We start from the raw sequence: 14,244 nt of genomic DNA, 5'->3' as shown, positions 1-14,244 counted from the left end.
TTCACTCCTGTGTCACTCACATGCACTCTGGGGCTGCTAGGGTCTCTTTCAGAGGTGTGCATAACAACAGCCATGATCACTGAGCTTTTGCTTGCCTCTATCCATGTGCCACATTTGATCAAGGGTGCCATATACTCACATGCCCATTCCTTTCCTCATTTGCATGGCTGACTTTCCCCATGCTCAAAGAAACTCAGGAATACTTGCCATATGGACCATGTCACATGTTCTTTAGAGGAGCCTCTCTCTGGCCTTTATTTGTTTGTTTGTTTTTTCGTCATTTATTCATATGTGCATACATTGTTGGGGCCATTTCTCCCCCTGCCCCCTCCCCACCTCCTTTTTCTCTCCCACACCCCCCTCATTTCCAGGAAGAACCTGTTCTGCCCCTTTCTCCAAATTTGTTGAAGAGTAAACATAAGCAATAATAAGAAAGACAAAGCATTTTTGCTAGTTGAGATAAGGATAGCTATACAGAGAGATTCCTAGCATTGCTTCCATGCACAAGTGTATTACAACCTGAATTGATTCATTTCTACCTGACCTCTTCACTACTTCCTGGTCACCTTCCCATAATGACCTCTGTCATTTTAAAGTTACTGTAACAGCTCATCTGCAGTAGGGACATCAAACACTTTCAAGTTTTGGGTTTCCTCCCTATCCCTATTCCTCTGATATGTGCTTTCCCCTTAGCATGTGACCCAAATCCAACAACATTACTGCCTTTACCCTAGATCTAAAGTCCACATATGAGGAAGAACTTATGAATTTTGGTTTTCTGAGCCTGACTAACCTCTCTCAAGGTGATGTTCTCCCATTCCATCCATTTACTTGCTAATGATAAGATTTCATTCTTCTTCATAGCTGAGTAAAATACATTGTGTATAAATACAATGTTTTCTTAATCCATTCATCAGTAGTGGGGCGTCTTGGCCGTTTCCATAACTTGGCTATTGTGAATAGTGCCTCTAGAGTAACCTGAGTCGCATTCCTTTGGGTACATCCCTAGGAGTGGGATTGCTGGATCACATGGCAGATCTATGTTTAGATTTTTAAGAAGCCTACATATTGTTTTCCAGAGTGGTTGTACTAGATTGCATTCCCACAAGCAGTATATGAGGGTTCCTTTTTCTCCACATCTTTGCCCACACTGTTGATGGCGGTGTTTTTGATGATAGCTATTCTAACAGATGTGAGGTGAAATCTTAGTGTGGTTTTGATTTGCATTTCCTTTTTGGCCAGATATGGTGAGCATTTTTTCATGTGTTTTTTGGCCATTTGAATTTCTTCTTTTGAAAAAGTTCTGTTTAGTTCAGTTGCCCATTTCTTTATTGGTTCATTGATTTTAGGGGAGTTTAGTTTTTTTGAGTTCCCTCTATATTCTGGCCTTTGTCTGATGTATAGCTGGCAAATTTTCTCCCACTCTGTGGGTGGTCTCTTCAGTTTAGAGACCATTTCTTTTGTTGTGCAGAAGCTTTTTAATTTTATGTAGTCCCATTTGTGCATCCTTTCTCTTAGTTGCTGAGCTGCTGGGGTTCTATTGAGGAAGTCCTTGCCTATACCTATTGCTTCCAGAGTAGTCCCTGCTCTTTCCTGTACTAACTTCAGAGTTTCGGGTCCAATATTAAAGTCCTTGATCCATTTTGAGTTGATACTATTACAGGGTGTTAAACATGGATCTAGTTTCAGTTTTTTGCAGACGGATAACCTCTTTTCCCAGCAACATTTGTTGAAGAGACTGTCTTTTCTCCATCGTATGTTTTTGGCATCTTTGTCAAAAATAAGGTGGGCATAGCTGTGTGGGTTCATATCCGGGTCCTCTATTCTGTTCCACTGGTCTTCATGTCTGTTTTTGTGCCAGTACCATGCTGTTTTTATTGCTATTGCTTTGTAGTATAGTTTGAAGTCGTGTATTGTGATACTTCCAGCATTGTTCTCTTTGCTGACTAGTCTTGGCTATTCGCGGTCTCTTGTGTTTCCAAATGAACTTTAGGGTAGTATAGCCATTTTTACTATGTTGATTCTACCAATCCATGAGCACGGGAGATCTTTCCACCTTCTGTAGTCATCCTCGATCTGTTTCTTCAGGGGTTTGTAGTTCTCCTTGTGGAGGTCATTCACATCCTTTGTTAAGTTTACTCCTAGGTATTTGATATTTTTTGAGGTTATTGTAAGTGGAATTGTTTCCAGATATTCTTTCTCAATTTGCTAGTTATTGGTGTATAGAAAAGCTAATGATTTTTGTAAGTTGATTTTGTGTCCTGCCACCTTGCTATATCTGTTTATGCCGTCTAGGAGTTTTTAGGTAGAGTTTTCTGGATCTTTAAGATATAGGATCATGTTGTCTGCAAACAGGGATATTTTGACAGTTTCTTTACCTATTTGTATTCCTTTTATTTCTTCTTCTTGCCTAATTGCTCTGGCTAGGAATTCCAGGACTATGTTGAATAGGAGTGGGGATAGTGGGCACCCTTGTCTCATTCCTGATTTTAGAGAAAATGGTTTCAGTTTTTCTCCATTAAGTATGATGTTGGCTGTAGGTTTGTCATATATAGCCTCTACAATGTTGAGGTTCTTTCCTTCTATTCCTAGTTTTCTTAGAGCTTCTATCATGAAGTGGTGTTGGATCTTATCAAAGGCTTTTTCTGCATCTGTTGAGATAATCAAGTGGTTTTTGTCTTTGCTTCTATTAATGTGCTGTATTACATGTATAGATTTACGTATATTGAACCACCCCTGCATCCCTGGGATGAAGCCGACTTGGTCATGGTGAATGAGCTTTCTGATATGTTGTTAGAGTCAGTTTGCCATTATTTTATTGAGGATTTTTGCATCAATGTTCATTAAGAAGATTGGCCTATGTTGTCCTTTTTGGAGGTGTCTTTGTCTGATTTTGGGGTTAGTGTAATACTGGAACAATTTAAGGAGGGTTGATATCAGTTCTTCTTTAAAGGTCTGATAGAATTCAGCAGAGAATCCATCAGGTCCTGGACTTTTCTTTTTTGGGAGACTATTGCTGGCTCAATTTCATTTTGTGTTATAGATCTATTCAGGTGATTAATATCCTCTAGGTTCAGTTTTTGATGGTCGTAAGTATCTAGAAATTTGTTCAGTTCTTCAAGATTTTCAAATTTATTGGAATATAGGTTCTCAAAGTAGTCTCTGATGTTTTCCTGGGTTTCCATGGCGTTTGTTGTTATCTCCCCTTTTGCATTTCTGATTTTACTGATTTGGGGTTTTTCTCTCCTCATTGTAGTCAAATTTGCCAGGTGTCTGTCAATCTTGTTTATTTTTTCAAAGAACCAGCTTTTTGTTTCATTGATTCTTTGTATTTTTTTGTTTCTATTTCATTAATTTTGGCCCTTATTTTTATTATTTCTCTCCTTCTGCTTGTTTTGGGATTTGCTTGCTCTTCTTTTTCATCTCTTGTTTGAGATGTAGCATTAGGTCATTGATTTGAGATCTTTCTGTCCTTTTAATATATGTACTCATGGCTATAAACTTTCCACTTAGGACTGCCTTTGCTGTGTCCCATAGGTTCCGGTAGGTCATGTTTTCACTTTCATTAACTTCTGGGAACCTTTTAATTTCCTCTTTTATTTCATCAATGACCCACTGATCATTGAGCAATGTGTTGTTCAGCTTCCAATTGTTTGCATATTTTCTGCTATTGTTTTTGTTGTTGAGTTCTAGTTTTAATGCATTGTGATCAGATAGAATGCATGGGATTATTTCTATTTTCTTATATTTCCTAGGGCTTGCTTTTTGCCCTAAGATATGATCAATTTTGGAGAAGGTTCCATGATCTGCTGAGAAGAATGTATATTGTGCAGAAGTTGGATGAAATCTCTGTAGACATAAGCTAGGTCCATTTGATCTATAGTGTGATTTAGTTCTAGAATTTCTTTATTGATATTTTGTTTGGATGACCTATCTATTGGTGATAGGGGGCATTAAAGTCTCCCACTACCACTGTGTCGGAGTCTATATATGCTTTTACGTTCATCAGAGTATGTTTGATGAAATTGGGTGCACTGATGTTGGGTGCATATAGGTTGATAATTGTTATTTCCTTTGGTGTATTTCTCCTTTTTATTAGTAGTGTCCTTCTTTATCTTGTTTGATCAATCCAGGTTTGAAGTCTACTTTGTACAAGATAGGTATTTCTACTCCTGCCTGTTTTGGGGGGGGCATTGGCTTGGTAAATCTTCTTCTAGCCTTTCACCCTATGCCAGTGCTTGTTCCTGTCAATGAGATGGGTCTCCTGTAAACAACAAATTGTTGAATCTTCCTTTTTAGTCCAGTTTGCCAAACAGTGTCTTTTGATGGGGGAGTTAAGTCTGTTAACATTCAGTGTTAGTATTGATAGGTATATGGTGATTCCTGTCATTTAATTGGTTTTTGTTGTTTAAGGGTTTGATTGTGTGCAGCTGAATCAATGTTACTCTCTGATTCTTGTCTTTTCTTCTCCTGTGGTTTGGTACTGCCTGTTCTCTTGTAGCTTTTTTTAAAACATTAATAAAATAACCCTGTGTTTTGTACCTTACTCAAATTGTATTTCTTGACCAAGTGTCTTTGGAAGGGTAATCTCATCAAAGGATGGGAGAATCTGTACCATTTTTTTCATAAATCATGTGCTACTTTACTAATGCCATCTTTAAATGATTGGTTTGGAACTGTTGCTGCATCCTCCTCATTAATTCAGATAAGTCTCCTTTTGAGGACTCTCTGGACAATTGATCATCTGTCTTACATCATGAGCCCCAGATATCTGTGCAACAAAAAGTCTTATGAAATATGGGCACTTATTCAAGAGACATACACACTGTGCAGATTTGAAGAGATGAGGAAATGTTATTTAATTCACAAACTTTAGAGTAACTTCTACAATGACAATCTATACACTTTGGCATTCAGTTGATATTCAATAAAGCCTCAGTCATCTCTCCACACACACTAGCACCTTCCTAAATCCTTCTAAGTTAAAAGGAATGATATGAGATCACTAGACAAGAGCTCCAGGGAATCACTGTTTACCTTGATTAAATTTTCTGCATAAGTCAAAGTTGGCTCCATCCTTGCTTTCAGCTATAATTCAATCCAATTTGATTCATTTCAACAAACATTCATTGATCACTTGTTTGGTGTCAGAAATCCTGCTGGGTAACTTATGTATTGAGAGAGTGATTTATAGATAACTAAGCCACAACTGTCATTTTCTAAAAGGACTTTTCTAAAAGTCTAGATGGTGAGACAATTGTTATTTCAAAACCAACTAACAGTGATTGAGTTGGAGAAAAGCAAAGAGGGGAAATAACTCATCTGGACTGGGCAGATCTCAACAGGCTTCACAGAGGAGGTGAAAAAATGTTTATCTTTTATGGAAAGACTTCCATAGACAGAGGTGTGCAGGACTGGAGGGTATTTCAGGTATAGGAAGCATAAGATGTGATGGTATGGGATGAGCTCCAGAGGAAATTTGTGCCATAGCATGGGTTCTAGAGGATCTGGAATGTAAAGACATCATGAGAAGATCTGAAAGGAAAGCTGGAAGCCAAGGACAAAGGGATTCAAATGTTAGAATGTTTACATTATATATTTTGGAACATGAAAAAGCTATGAAAGTGTTTGAAGAAGGGAAGTGCTATATGATTAGGAAGATCAATGATGTACTGATCAACTGATCAAAGAAGTGAGAAGCAAAGAGTACACTTGAGTCCAGGTGATAAATAGGATAGTGCCCAGTAGACATACAATGGCTACTGGAGCCCTCCTCTTTCCCCCACTGAAAAGGGGCATGTACAGTGGGAAGAGAAAAGAGAGCAAGGGCAGATGCAATGCTGCTGAGGTCGAGTCCAAAGGGCTTGTTGAAGGTAGATGAAGAGTGAGAGCCAAGGAAGTAGGAACTGAGAATGAGCACTTGATTCAGGATCTGACCATCTAGCAGATGGTGCTACCATTCACTAAGGAAAGACATGTAGAAAGAGGGTCAGCAGGTCTGTAGGGTTTGGGGCTGAATTGGATTTTTGACATGTTTCGTGTGAGGTGACTTTGGGATCTTTGAATGGAGATAGACTTCCACAAAGTAGTGGGCTTGAAAATCTGAAGCTGTCAACTCATTGTAAGCAGAAATGATTATGATATTTCCACACAGGGAAAGTTGTATAGATAATGGGCACTAGATAGCTTACCCCTCCAGAGAGTGGCTCATCCATATCTGCTCTTTCCTATCTAGTGTTTATCAACTGGTTGTCAAGGAGGAGCGACTTCAGAAATCCCGGAGGGCAGCTGACATCATTGAATGCTTCTCAGTACCTGTGAGCTACAGGAATGCCTCCAGCATTGATTCCCTACACTACTTTGCTGCTGAGTTGAAGCCTGCTAATCTGCCTGTCACCCAGCCATTTACAGTGGGTGACAACAAGACATACAATGGCTACTGGAACCCTCCTCTCTCCCCACTGAAAAGCTACAGCATCTACTTCCAGGCACTCAGCAAAGCAAATGGAGTAAGTGTGGCCACACAGAGGCCATTGTTTGCTTTTTTTTTAATTTTTCCATTCTGAAACAAGAAGAGCAGAGGTCAATAAATTGAGACCCATTGGCCAAATCCAGCTCCATGCCTTTTTGGTTTTGTTTTGTTTTGTCCTGTTTTAAATGTAGCTATGCCTTTTCATTTGCATAATGTCAGTGGCTGCTTTGATGCTTAACACTAACAATGAGTACTTACAACAGACATTGTATACCCCCAAAATCTTTTATGGAAAAAGTTTGCAGGCTCCTATGACAAATCATAGAAGAGGTGCTACACTTGAGCAAATCGTATGGCCTAACTGAGTTTTCATTTCTTTAGCTGCAATAATGGCTATCAACATACTACCTGGATACACTAGCATGTTTTATTTGATCTGCGAATATTACTCCCTTTACCATTACCATTAATCACATTTGAAAATAATTTTTATCTCAAAAACAAGCTATTTCTGTGTCAAATATTTCTTTGTTCAAGCAGTGGTGCCAGTCATAACACCATACAATCACAGGGCTGGAAAGGATTTTAAAGGTCATCTAGCACCACTCCGCCTACACACACACACACACACACACACACACACACAGAGAGAGAGAGAGAGAGAGAGAGAGAGAGAGGGAGAGAGAAAGAAAGAGAGAATAGTGCTTCAGTCAATATTATTGCATCACAGCCAACTGGTGTTGGTGACTATTTTTTGAATATCCACAATAACAAAGAACTCATCTTATTGATCTTTATTTGTGGGAGTAGAGAGAGGAGTTTGAGAGTCTATGAAAGCTTTGTGATGTACTTAACTTAAATATCTCTTTGGTTATAGCTTCTACCCATTGGCTGTTAGGGGTCTATAAAGCCAAATAGAACCACATTTTGATTGCTGGGTTTTTTTTCATTATATAAGGTATTTTATACCATTTGCTTACCCTCTCTAAAAACATACCCATCTGGTCTTCTTTTTTGCTAGACTTTCATATAGCCTAAGTTAGTATTTACCATCCACACTGCTTAAGTGGATACACTCCAGGTTTTTCTAATTCATTCAATAGGCATGTAATAAACACTGTCATATGCTAAGCCCTGTAGTTCATGTTAACATTAGGATGTGTACACCAAAAGCATATAGAAATATAAGGATGTTTAGCATGTGCCATGTGGTACACTGTTTCTGAACAAGCAAGAAGCTCACCGAAAAAGGCTGAGACAAAAGCGAGAATGGTGAAGTGGCCTGTGTAGGCTCTGGGCAGTCAAGGTACAGAGTTCAGTGTGTCAGTAATGGTCATTGCCGGGGATAAAAACCTGGATTGAGGAACTGATTAACATTTAAAATGTCCACGTGCCTATTTAAATTCCACTTTGGTATTTCAATTCTGCATTTATTACTTGTTCAAGCAACACTCCTCACAAACAGTATGAAGCTACAAAGAGAAGCTGCCAGACTGTCTTCCACCTGTCCATCTGGTCCTCCCTCTACATGCACCACTCTGATGTACTGAGTAGGAAGACATAAAGATGGGTGGAAGCATTTGGAACCTATCTTGTTCTTAGATCTCTACATCTCACACTGGGCCTCTGAATGGCTCAGCACGACTCTCTGATAATGTGTGGCTTTTCCTGCTCTTATTACATATCAGAGAGGTGGCTGGGTTTCCATCCTGCACTCCATTCACCGTCTACCACATTCCCACCATGATACCCATAAAGCCTAGAAATAGTCCAAACCCACAGAACCCAAGACAAATTATCTTAAGAGTTTCTCCAACCCTAGCATGATTGGCCCTCAGTGGAACATTAGACAACACAGGACAGCTGTTGGAGAACTTTCTCCCCAAACATAGCATCATAGAACATTCCTTCAAACACAGAATTTGCCACTGGGAAGAAAAGAAGTCAGACACTCTGAAACTGTCTTATCTTAGAAGTATTTTCTATTACTACTTCCAAGGTGAACAAGAACATTTCATGGCTTGTGCTGTCTACCCGATGTTGTGTACTCCCGTTTTGGAACTAAGTTTCCCAGTAATGACATATAAACAGGAAGAGAATTGGATGAGTGCTCATGCAATATGTCTGGGAGTGGAGTTGGCCTCACAAGAACAGAGAGGAAAAGCAGTTGTATTTTGTATTTTTCTGGCCAGAAAAATAACTACACATTGCTTGAAATCATTGTCATTAGTATTGTTTTACTGAAAAGAATTGGGTAGAAAGGTCATAGGAGCAGAACAGCCATTTCCACTTTAACAAATCTCTGCCTGGCCCCTCTCGGATTTCTACATATCATAGAAGGCAACAGACAATGCTGTTAAGCCCAGAGTACTTTTGAGAGAAAAGTGTTGTAACCCACAAATTCCTTATCAGCAAAGTCTGTTGTTCTTGTGCAAATATATCAAGAAGACATACTCAGAATGCAGAGGCTCCCACAAGCCCTTTGAATAAATCATCCAAAGGTCAACTGACCAAGCAATGAATCAAAATAAAGAAATCAAGGGTAGAGAAATATGGAATATAAAGAACCACAGTAAGCATGAAACTAATCAGACATTGTGTTACTGCTAAATAATTGCTCTAAAGAGTGAGAAAACAGAAAGTTAATGTAAAAAATAATTACTTAAAAAGAACATACATACAACTGTGATTTGGGTCTCTCACTGTTATCTGAACAAAAACTGAGAGTTTGGAAGACTGAAGTGTGTAAACAAAAATCTGCTATTTTTCTCATATTAGCCAAGGCAGAATAAGTGACTACTGTTTTATTTTTGATACTGAGAAATTTTTAATGTGTGTTTTTTAAACATGTAGGCACCCTTCCAATCTGTGATCAAAAAGTCAAAAAATGACAATCTACAACGAAACAAAGGAAATCAGCAACTCTAAAACAAGACAAAAGACAAAAACACTAGATGGGAAAAAAGTGGTGTTCTTCCTGCATAAAAGGGAAAAATAGTTTGAATTAATTAAAAGCCAGAGTCCATAAAACTCATATCAATAAAAGATTAGAAACAAAGAATGGAGCAAAGTTCGATATAACTGAAACAAATTAAACTAAAAACAAAAATGGCCATTTGTTGTAGGATTGTTGTGGGCTAGGTTGAATAATTCACTACCAGTTACACTCTTCCCTATCTGCAAGTTTTACTCAAGATGAGGTAAGAGAATTTAGGATCCAGATATCTTTATTCTATGGATATCTGGATAATTTGTCAGCTTAGCAGAGTAGCTGTAAATCTAGTCTTTACAATCAGACTGCCTGCATACAAAACCCTAGTGACTGTGTAACTTTAATTAAGCTATTAAAAGAGTTAGATATGGTTGATTAATTAAAAGAACATCTATCAAGCACACACATTTTGCCAAAAAGGAACTTTTCTAGGTCTGGAAATACAGCAGAAAGCCAGACCAACAAAATTCTCTGCTTTCATAGTGTTTGCATTCTTGCGGGGGAGACACCCAAAATAAGCAAATATAAAAATGCAATAGTATGTCAAATAATTAATTATAAGCTTTAGGAGTGTAAAAGTCATTAATTAAATGTTGCCTCTTACACCAAAAATAAAGACATTTTGTAAATTCTATTGTAATCTATGAATGTGAAGAATGTCAATCTAGCCCCATGAATACCATAGAGACTTTAAGTACGATGTGCATAATAAAACATAATGCTACAAGCCTTTTCATGCATTTTCATGAAAGATGAATTGTTCACAGACATTTGTGTAGGAAATTTTGTTTGATTAGTGATCTCATATTTACTGATTGATGCTTTCTTGCAAATAACAGGGCACTCCATTTTGTGGGGCTATTGTCCTCGGTGTTGTCTTTCTTACAAATCAGACCATATTGTAACCGCTTGTTTTGGATATACCTATATTATGAATCTATAGCATGTAAGATTTAGAGGGACTTTGAAGTGTCGTGTAATCTAGATTGTAAGAAAAAAACTCCAGTAAAGCATTCTTGGCAGGGCTTCAGCTTGATTACTGCAATTCTCTGGAGTGAAAAGGAGTTGATTCCTCTGTGAAGCAGGTAAAATTATTAGAGCTTTTTTTCCTTATACAAAGCCAAATTCTATCTCCTTAAGTCTCCCCTCTTGGCCACTGTTATTGATTTGAAGAATCAAATCTTTCCCCCATCAACCTTTCTGAGAAAATATGACAGCACCAACTACCTACTCTTGGCCACCAAAGTCATTTCATTGATATGTAACACGCAGCTTCTTTTATTTCTCAAATGGAATGATTCCTGCGATCTCTAATCACTTTCTTCCTATTCCCGCTGTTATTTGATAGACTCCTTTCTTCCAATGCTCTTCTTAAAAAGAGTTTCCCCAAACCTACCACTGTGTTTCAGATACAGTTAAGCCATGTCAACTACATTTTAACTTCTCCACCTGTCTTGTACACTTCCTAAGAAAGTATCAAACATTCCAAGATGTTTTGCTCACTTAGAGGCCTTGGTGCAAGTTATTGTTTTACCCAAATCTCTCTTTTCTTCATTGTTTGCAGAGCTAGAAGTTTATCACCTTTTTAGGACTGAATTTCAGTGTGACATCCTCTGAAATTCTAAACCATATTGCCTAGGTGCTCACACCAGTACTCACAGGTTAACCCACTCTTATCTTTATAACTTTGAATATGCCTTTATCATTACACTGAGCAACTGTGGGGGCAGGGGTTGAGGATGGTTGTTGTTTGCTTTTTCTCAAGTTTTAGAATTTTGTTCACTTGCTGCTGTATTCTCCATGCTTTGTTCAGTATTGAACACATGATAGACAATCAATAATCATTTGATGGATGACTGAGTGCCTGAGTGAATGAATGGATGAGGGTGTAAACTATTCCTTATTGTATATGACCCTCAATTTCCTCATTTATAAATTGAAATAGTAATCCATACTTTGTACAGTTTGAGGATTAAATATGTAAAGATCTTGGATAAAGGCACCAAATAAGTATCAGAACAATCTGAATTTCCATTCAGTGTAGCCAGAGAGTTGTGGTTCTGAGTCATTTCATGATAAACAGATGAACCCTAAAGGACCTTCTTTTCTTCATAGCAGTAAGAATTCCCACCCAGATGTCTTATTTCCCAAACTCCAGGATCCTGGACAGTCTTGATTTCCTCCATATCCTCCAAATAATACCCAGAGTAGCTGTCTCAGTTATAAACAGCGGGTGAATGTACTTTCACATTTTTTTCTTTCCCACTCTTCCCAGAATGAGGTCTGCTGAATCTACTGTTCTCTGCATCCCCACCACCATTAGACATGATTGTGAAGTTGAAAGGACCATAATTAACGGTTGGATGCAAAACAAGTGTGTGAATTCATGCAAATATCTATCAGAAGCCACCTTTTGTTGGGCAATGCTGTTATGCATGTTCTATTTATACAGAAAGAAAACTCTTTCCTTTCCATATCCTTTTCATCATGCAGGGGTACGTTAACCTGGATGATACCTCTGCCAATTGCTGAGCTAAATAAGAAAAGTGGGAAGTAGAAGGATAATTGTTTTCTTTCTCTTACTTCCTCTTCCAGCTCTTGAATTCAATTGCCTCTTGAGAGCAGTTGGAAGCCAGATGTTATGTTGAATAGGTCACTATGTTTGTGGTGTATTCGTATTATAATAGTTGGGATTATCTAGGTAGAGCTAAATTAGGGAAAAGTCTGTGTCTCTGAATGAAATGGAAGAAATTATATTTTGTTGTGCCCAAGCACTGTGGAAAGAATGTTCATATGCGAATGAGTTTTCTGTGGGTTGGTGGAATGGTAAGAACTAAGAGTCGAACATCAGACAGACTTAGCTTTGAATTATCAGTATTCTTAACTATCTCGATACATTATAATGTGATTAATGATCTATCTCATAAACAATGTATGTAAAAGCACCTTGTAGCAACATAGTTTTAATATTTTTCTCTTTTCCCTTTGGTTTTTCTTTTCTGAAGGACAGGTGGGTTGAATCCTCTTTACCAGATATAGCCCAGAATGTACATTTCACATGAAAGGGCATACCTTCCTAACTCTGAAGGACTTCAGGATTCATGTCTGTACCCCATCTGTTGACTCACCCATGATTCACCCAGGCTTTCTTCCTCTGTTTAACTTCTCACACATGATTTCAAACCTGACAACAGTTGAATATTTTGACATAATTAATCTTGTCTTTTGGGAAGAATGTTACTCTTTTCAGCCCATTTACCAATTCTCTCCTTAGTGACTACTCAAATGTCACATACTAGAAGCACAGATGGACCATAGAATGGGGATCTGTAAGAGACTCAAGTTCAAACAGGTTAGAGATAAAATCACACAGATGATCACATGGAAGTTTGGGTCTTGGATATTTCATCAGGGAATTTATATGAAAGCTCCAATATTGAGTAGGATAAACTAAATTTTTCTATAGTAACAAACATCAACAAAACGTGTGGATGACCAGAAAAAATATTTTTTTCATTTCTGCTACATATTTAAAATGGGTCAGCAGAAGGAATCTGCTTATCATAGTCACTCAGGGACTCAGGCTGATGGATGGTTCATCTTGACACTATCACCACATCAGAGAAAGAGAAATATGGCAGATAAGTGCTGGCTCTAAAAGTTTCTAAAATGATACATAGCATTTCCACAGTCCATTGGCCAAAGGTAATCACATGGCCAGGCTTAACTTCAAAAAGAATGAGGTGGTGCCTTTTAACTATGTGCCTTGAAGGAGAAGAGCAGTGTTTGAGAACATCCCTAATGAGTCCCTCTCTTTCTCATGATGACTGAACTTTGCCTTCAAATTCTCATAACACCCAGACCCACTCATGATGCACCTGTGCAGTTCCTACCACAAAACATGGGGCCTTTCTATTATTGAACACCTGCTATTTCTCAGACACTAAACAAGTTGACTGTACCTATACCACTTCCTTGCATGGTCTCGCAAAGTGATTCCATTTCTGCCAATAGATGGATGGGATGCCAGAAGCCCCCTGGAATCTCATAGTCAGTCACATCCACCTGAAGGAGGAATCTTAGCTTCAACTTTTCCTTTTGACAACCATAGAGGTCTAGGGAAGGGATATCTAGTATTCACTGTGCGCTGTTCCACTCTGAAAGGCAGGGTTCTTCTGATGCTGCCATGCAACACAGGTGAGAAACCTCAGTAAACCTTAAGTCAGCCCCACCTATCAGTGTCTCAGCCAAGTAACAAAAATAAAACTGATCCAAAAGTCCCCAATAACCTTTCTGCTGATTTGTCACCATAGCCCCATGTCAAGAACGTCTTTATGGATGTTATTAGCTCTAAAGCAACCTTATGAAAGAATACTGGATTAGAATGGAGAGTTATCATTACAAACTTTCTATAGCTGCTTTGGAAAGCCTCAGTCTGTTACCCTTCCCAATTCTTTCTGTCACCAGAGCCTGGGTTTCACACCTGCTGTTTGTGCTCAAGACTCCTTCAGGTCCTCAGTGGATTTTGTTCCTTGGGGGCTCACAATCCCTTCTTGGGCATCTCTGTTTCCAGGCCTCCTTCCCATCATTTGAGCCTTTTTACATGCTCTTAAAACCTCTGAATTCTCTTGGAGCTCTGCTGGGGCTCCAACTACTCTCCTCAGGTAAGAAGGAAATTCCCTGAGTGTCACCTTATACAAATACCATGATGAGTTCTCCCAGGTTGTTAATTTATTTTTTCACTCACTTACAGTTCTTACAGATTTTATTATCATGGTAT

General features: G+C 38.4%; 1 protein-coding gene across 11 annotated transcripts in view; it reads left to right on the top strand.

Annotated features, from left to right (window-relative positions):
• The window catches only part of Ptprt (protein tyrosine phosphatase receptor type T), a 1,025,960-nt gene that overhangs the window by 797,838 nt on the left and 213,878 nt on the right, over window positions 1-14,244 (top strand). For all 11 annotated transcript variants that reach the window (XM_074074791.1, XM_074074788.1, XM_074074793.1 and 8 more), the window contains exon 12: window positions 6,236-6,509. In XM_074074791.1, coding sequence (XP_073930892.1) covers window positions 6,236-6,509 — 274 coding nt within the window. The remainder of the gene's footprint in view (window positions 1-6,235; window positions 6,510-14,244) is intronic.

The sequence above is a fragment of the Castor canadensis genome, chromosome 5 (genome assembly GCF_047511655.1).
Source record: "Castor canadensis chromosome 5, mCasCan1.hap1v2, whole genome shotgun sequence".
NCBI classification, from domain to species: domain Eukaryota; kingdom Metazoa; phylum Chordata; class Mammalia; order Rodentia; family Castoridae; genus Castor; species Castor canadensis.
This window is presented reverse-complemented; position numbering and strand designations above follow the sequence as displayed.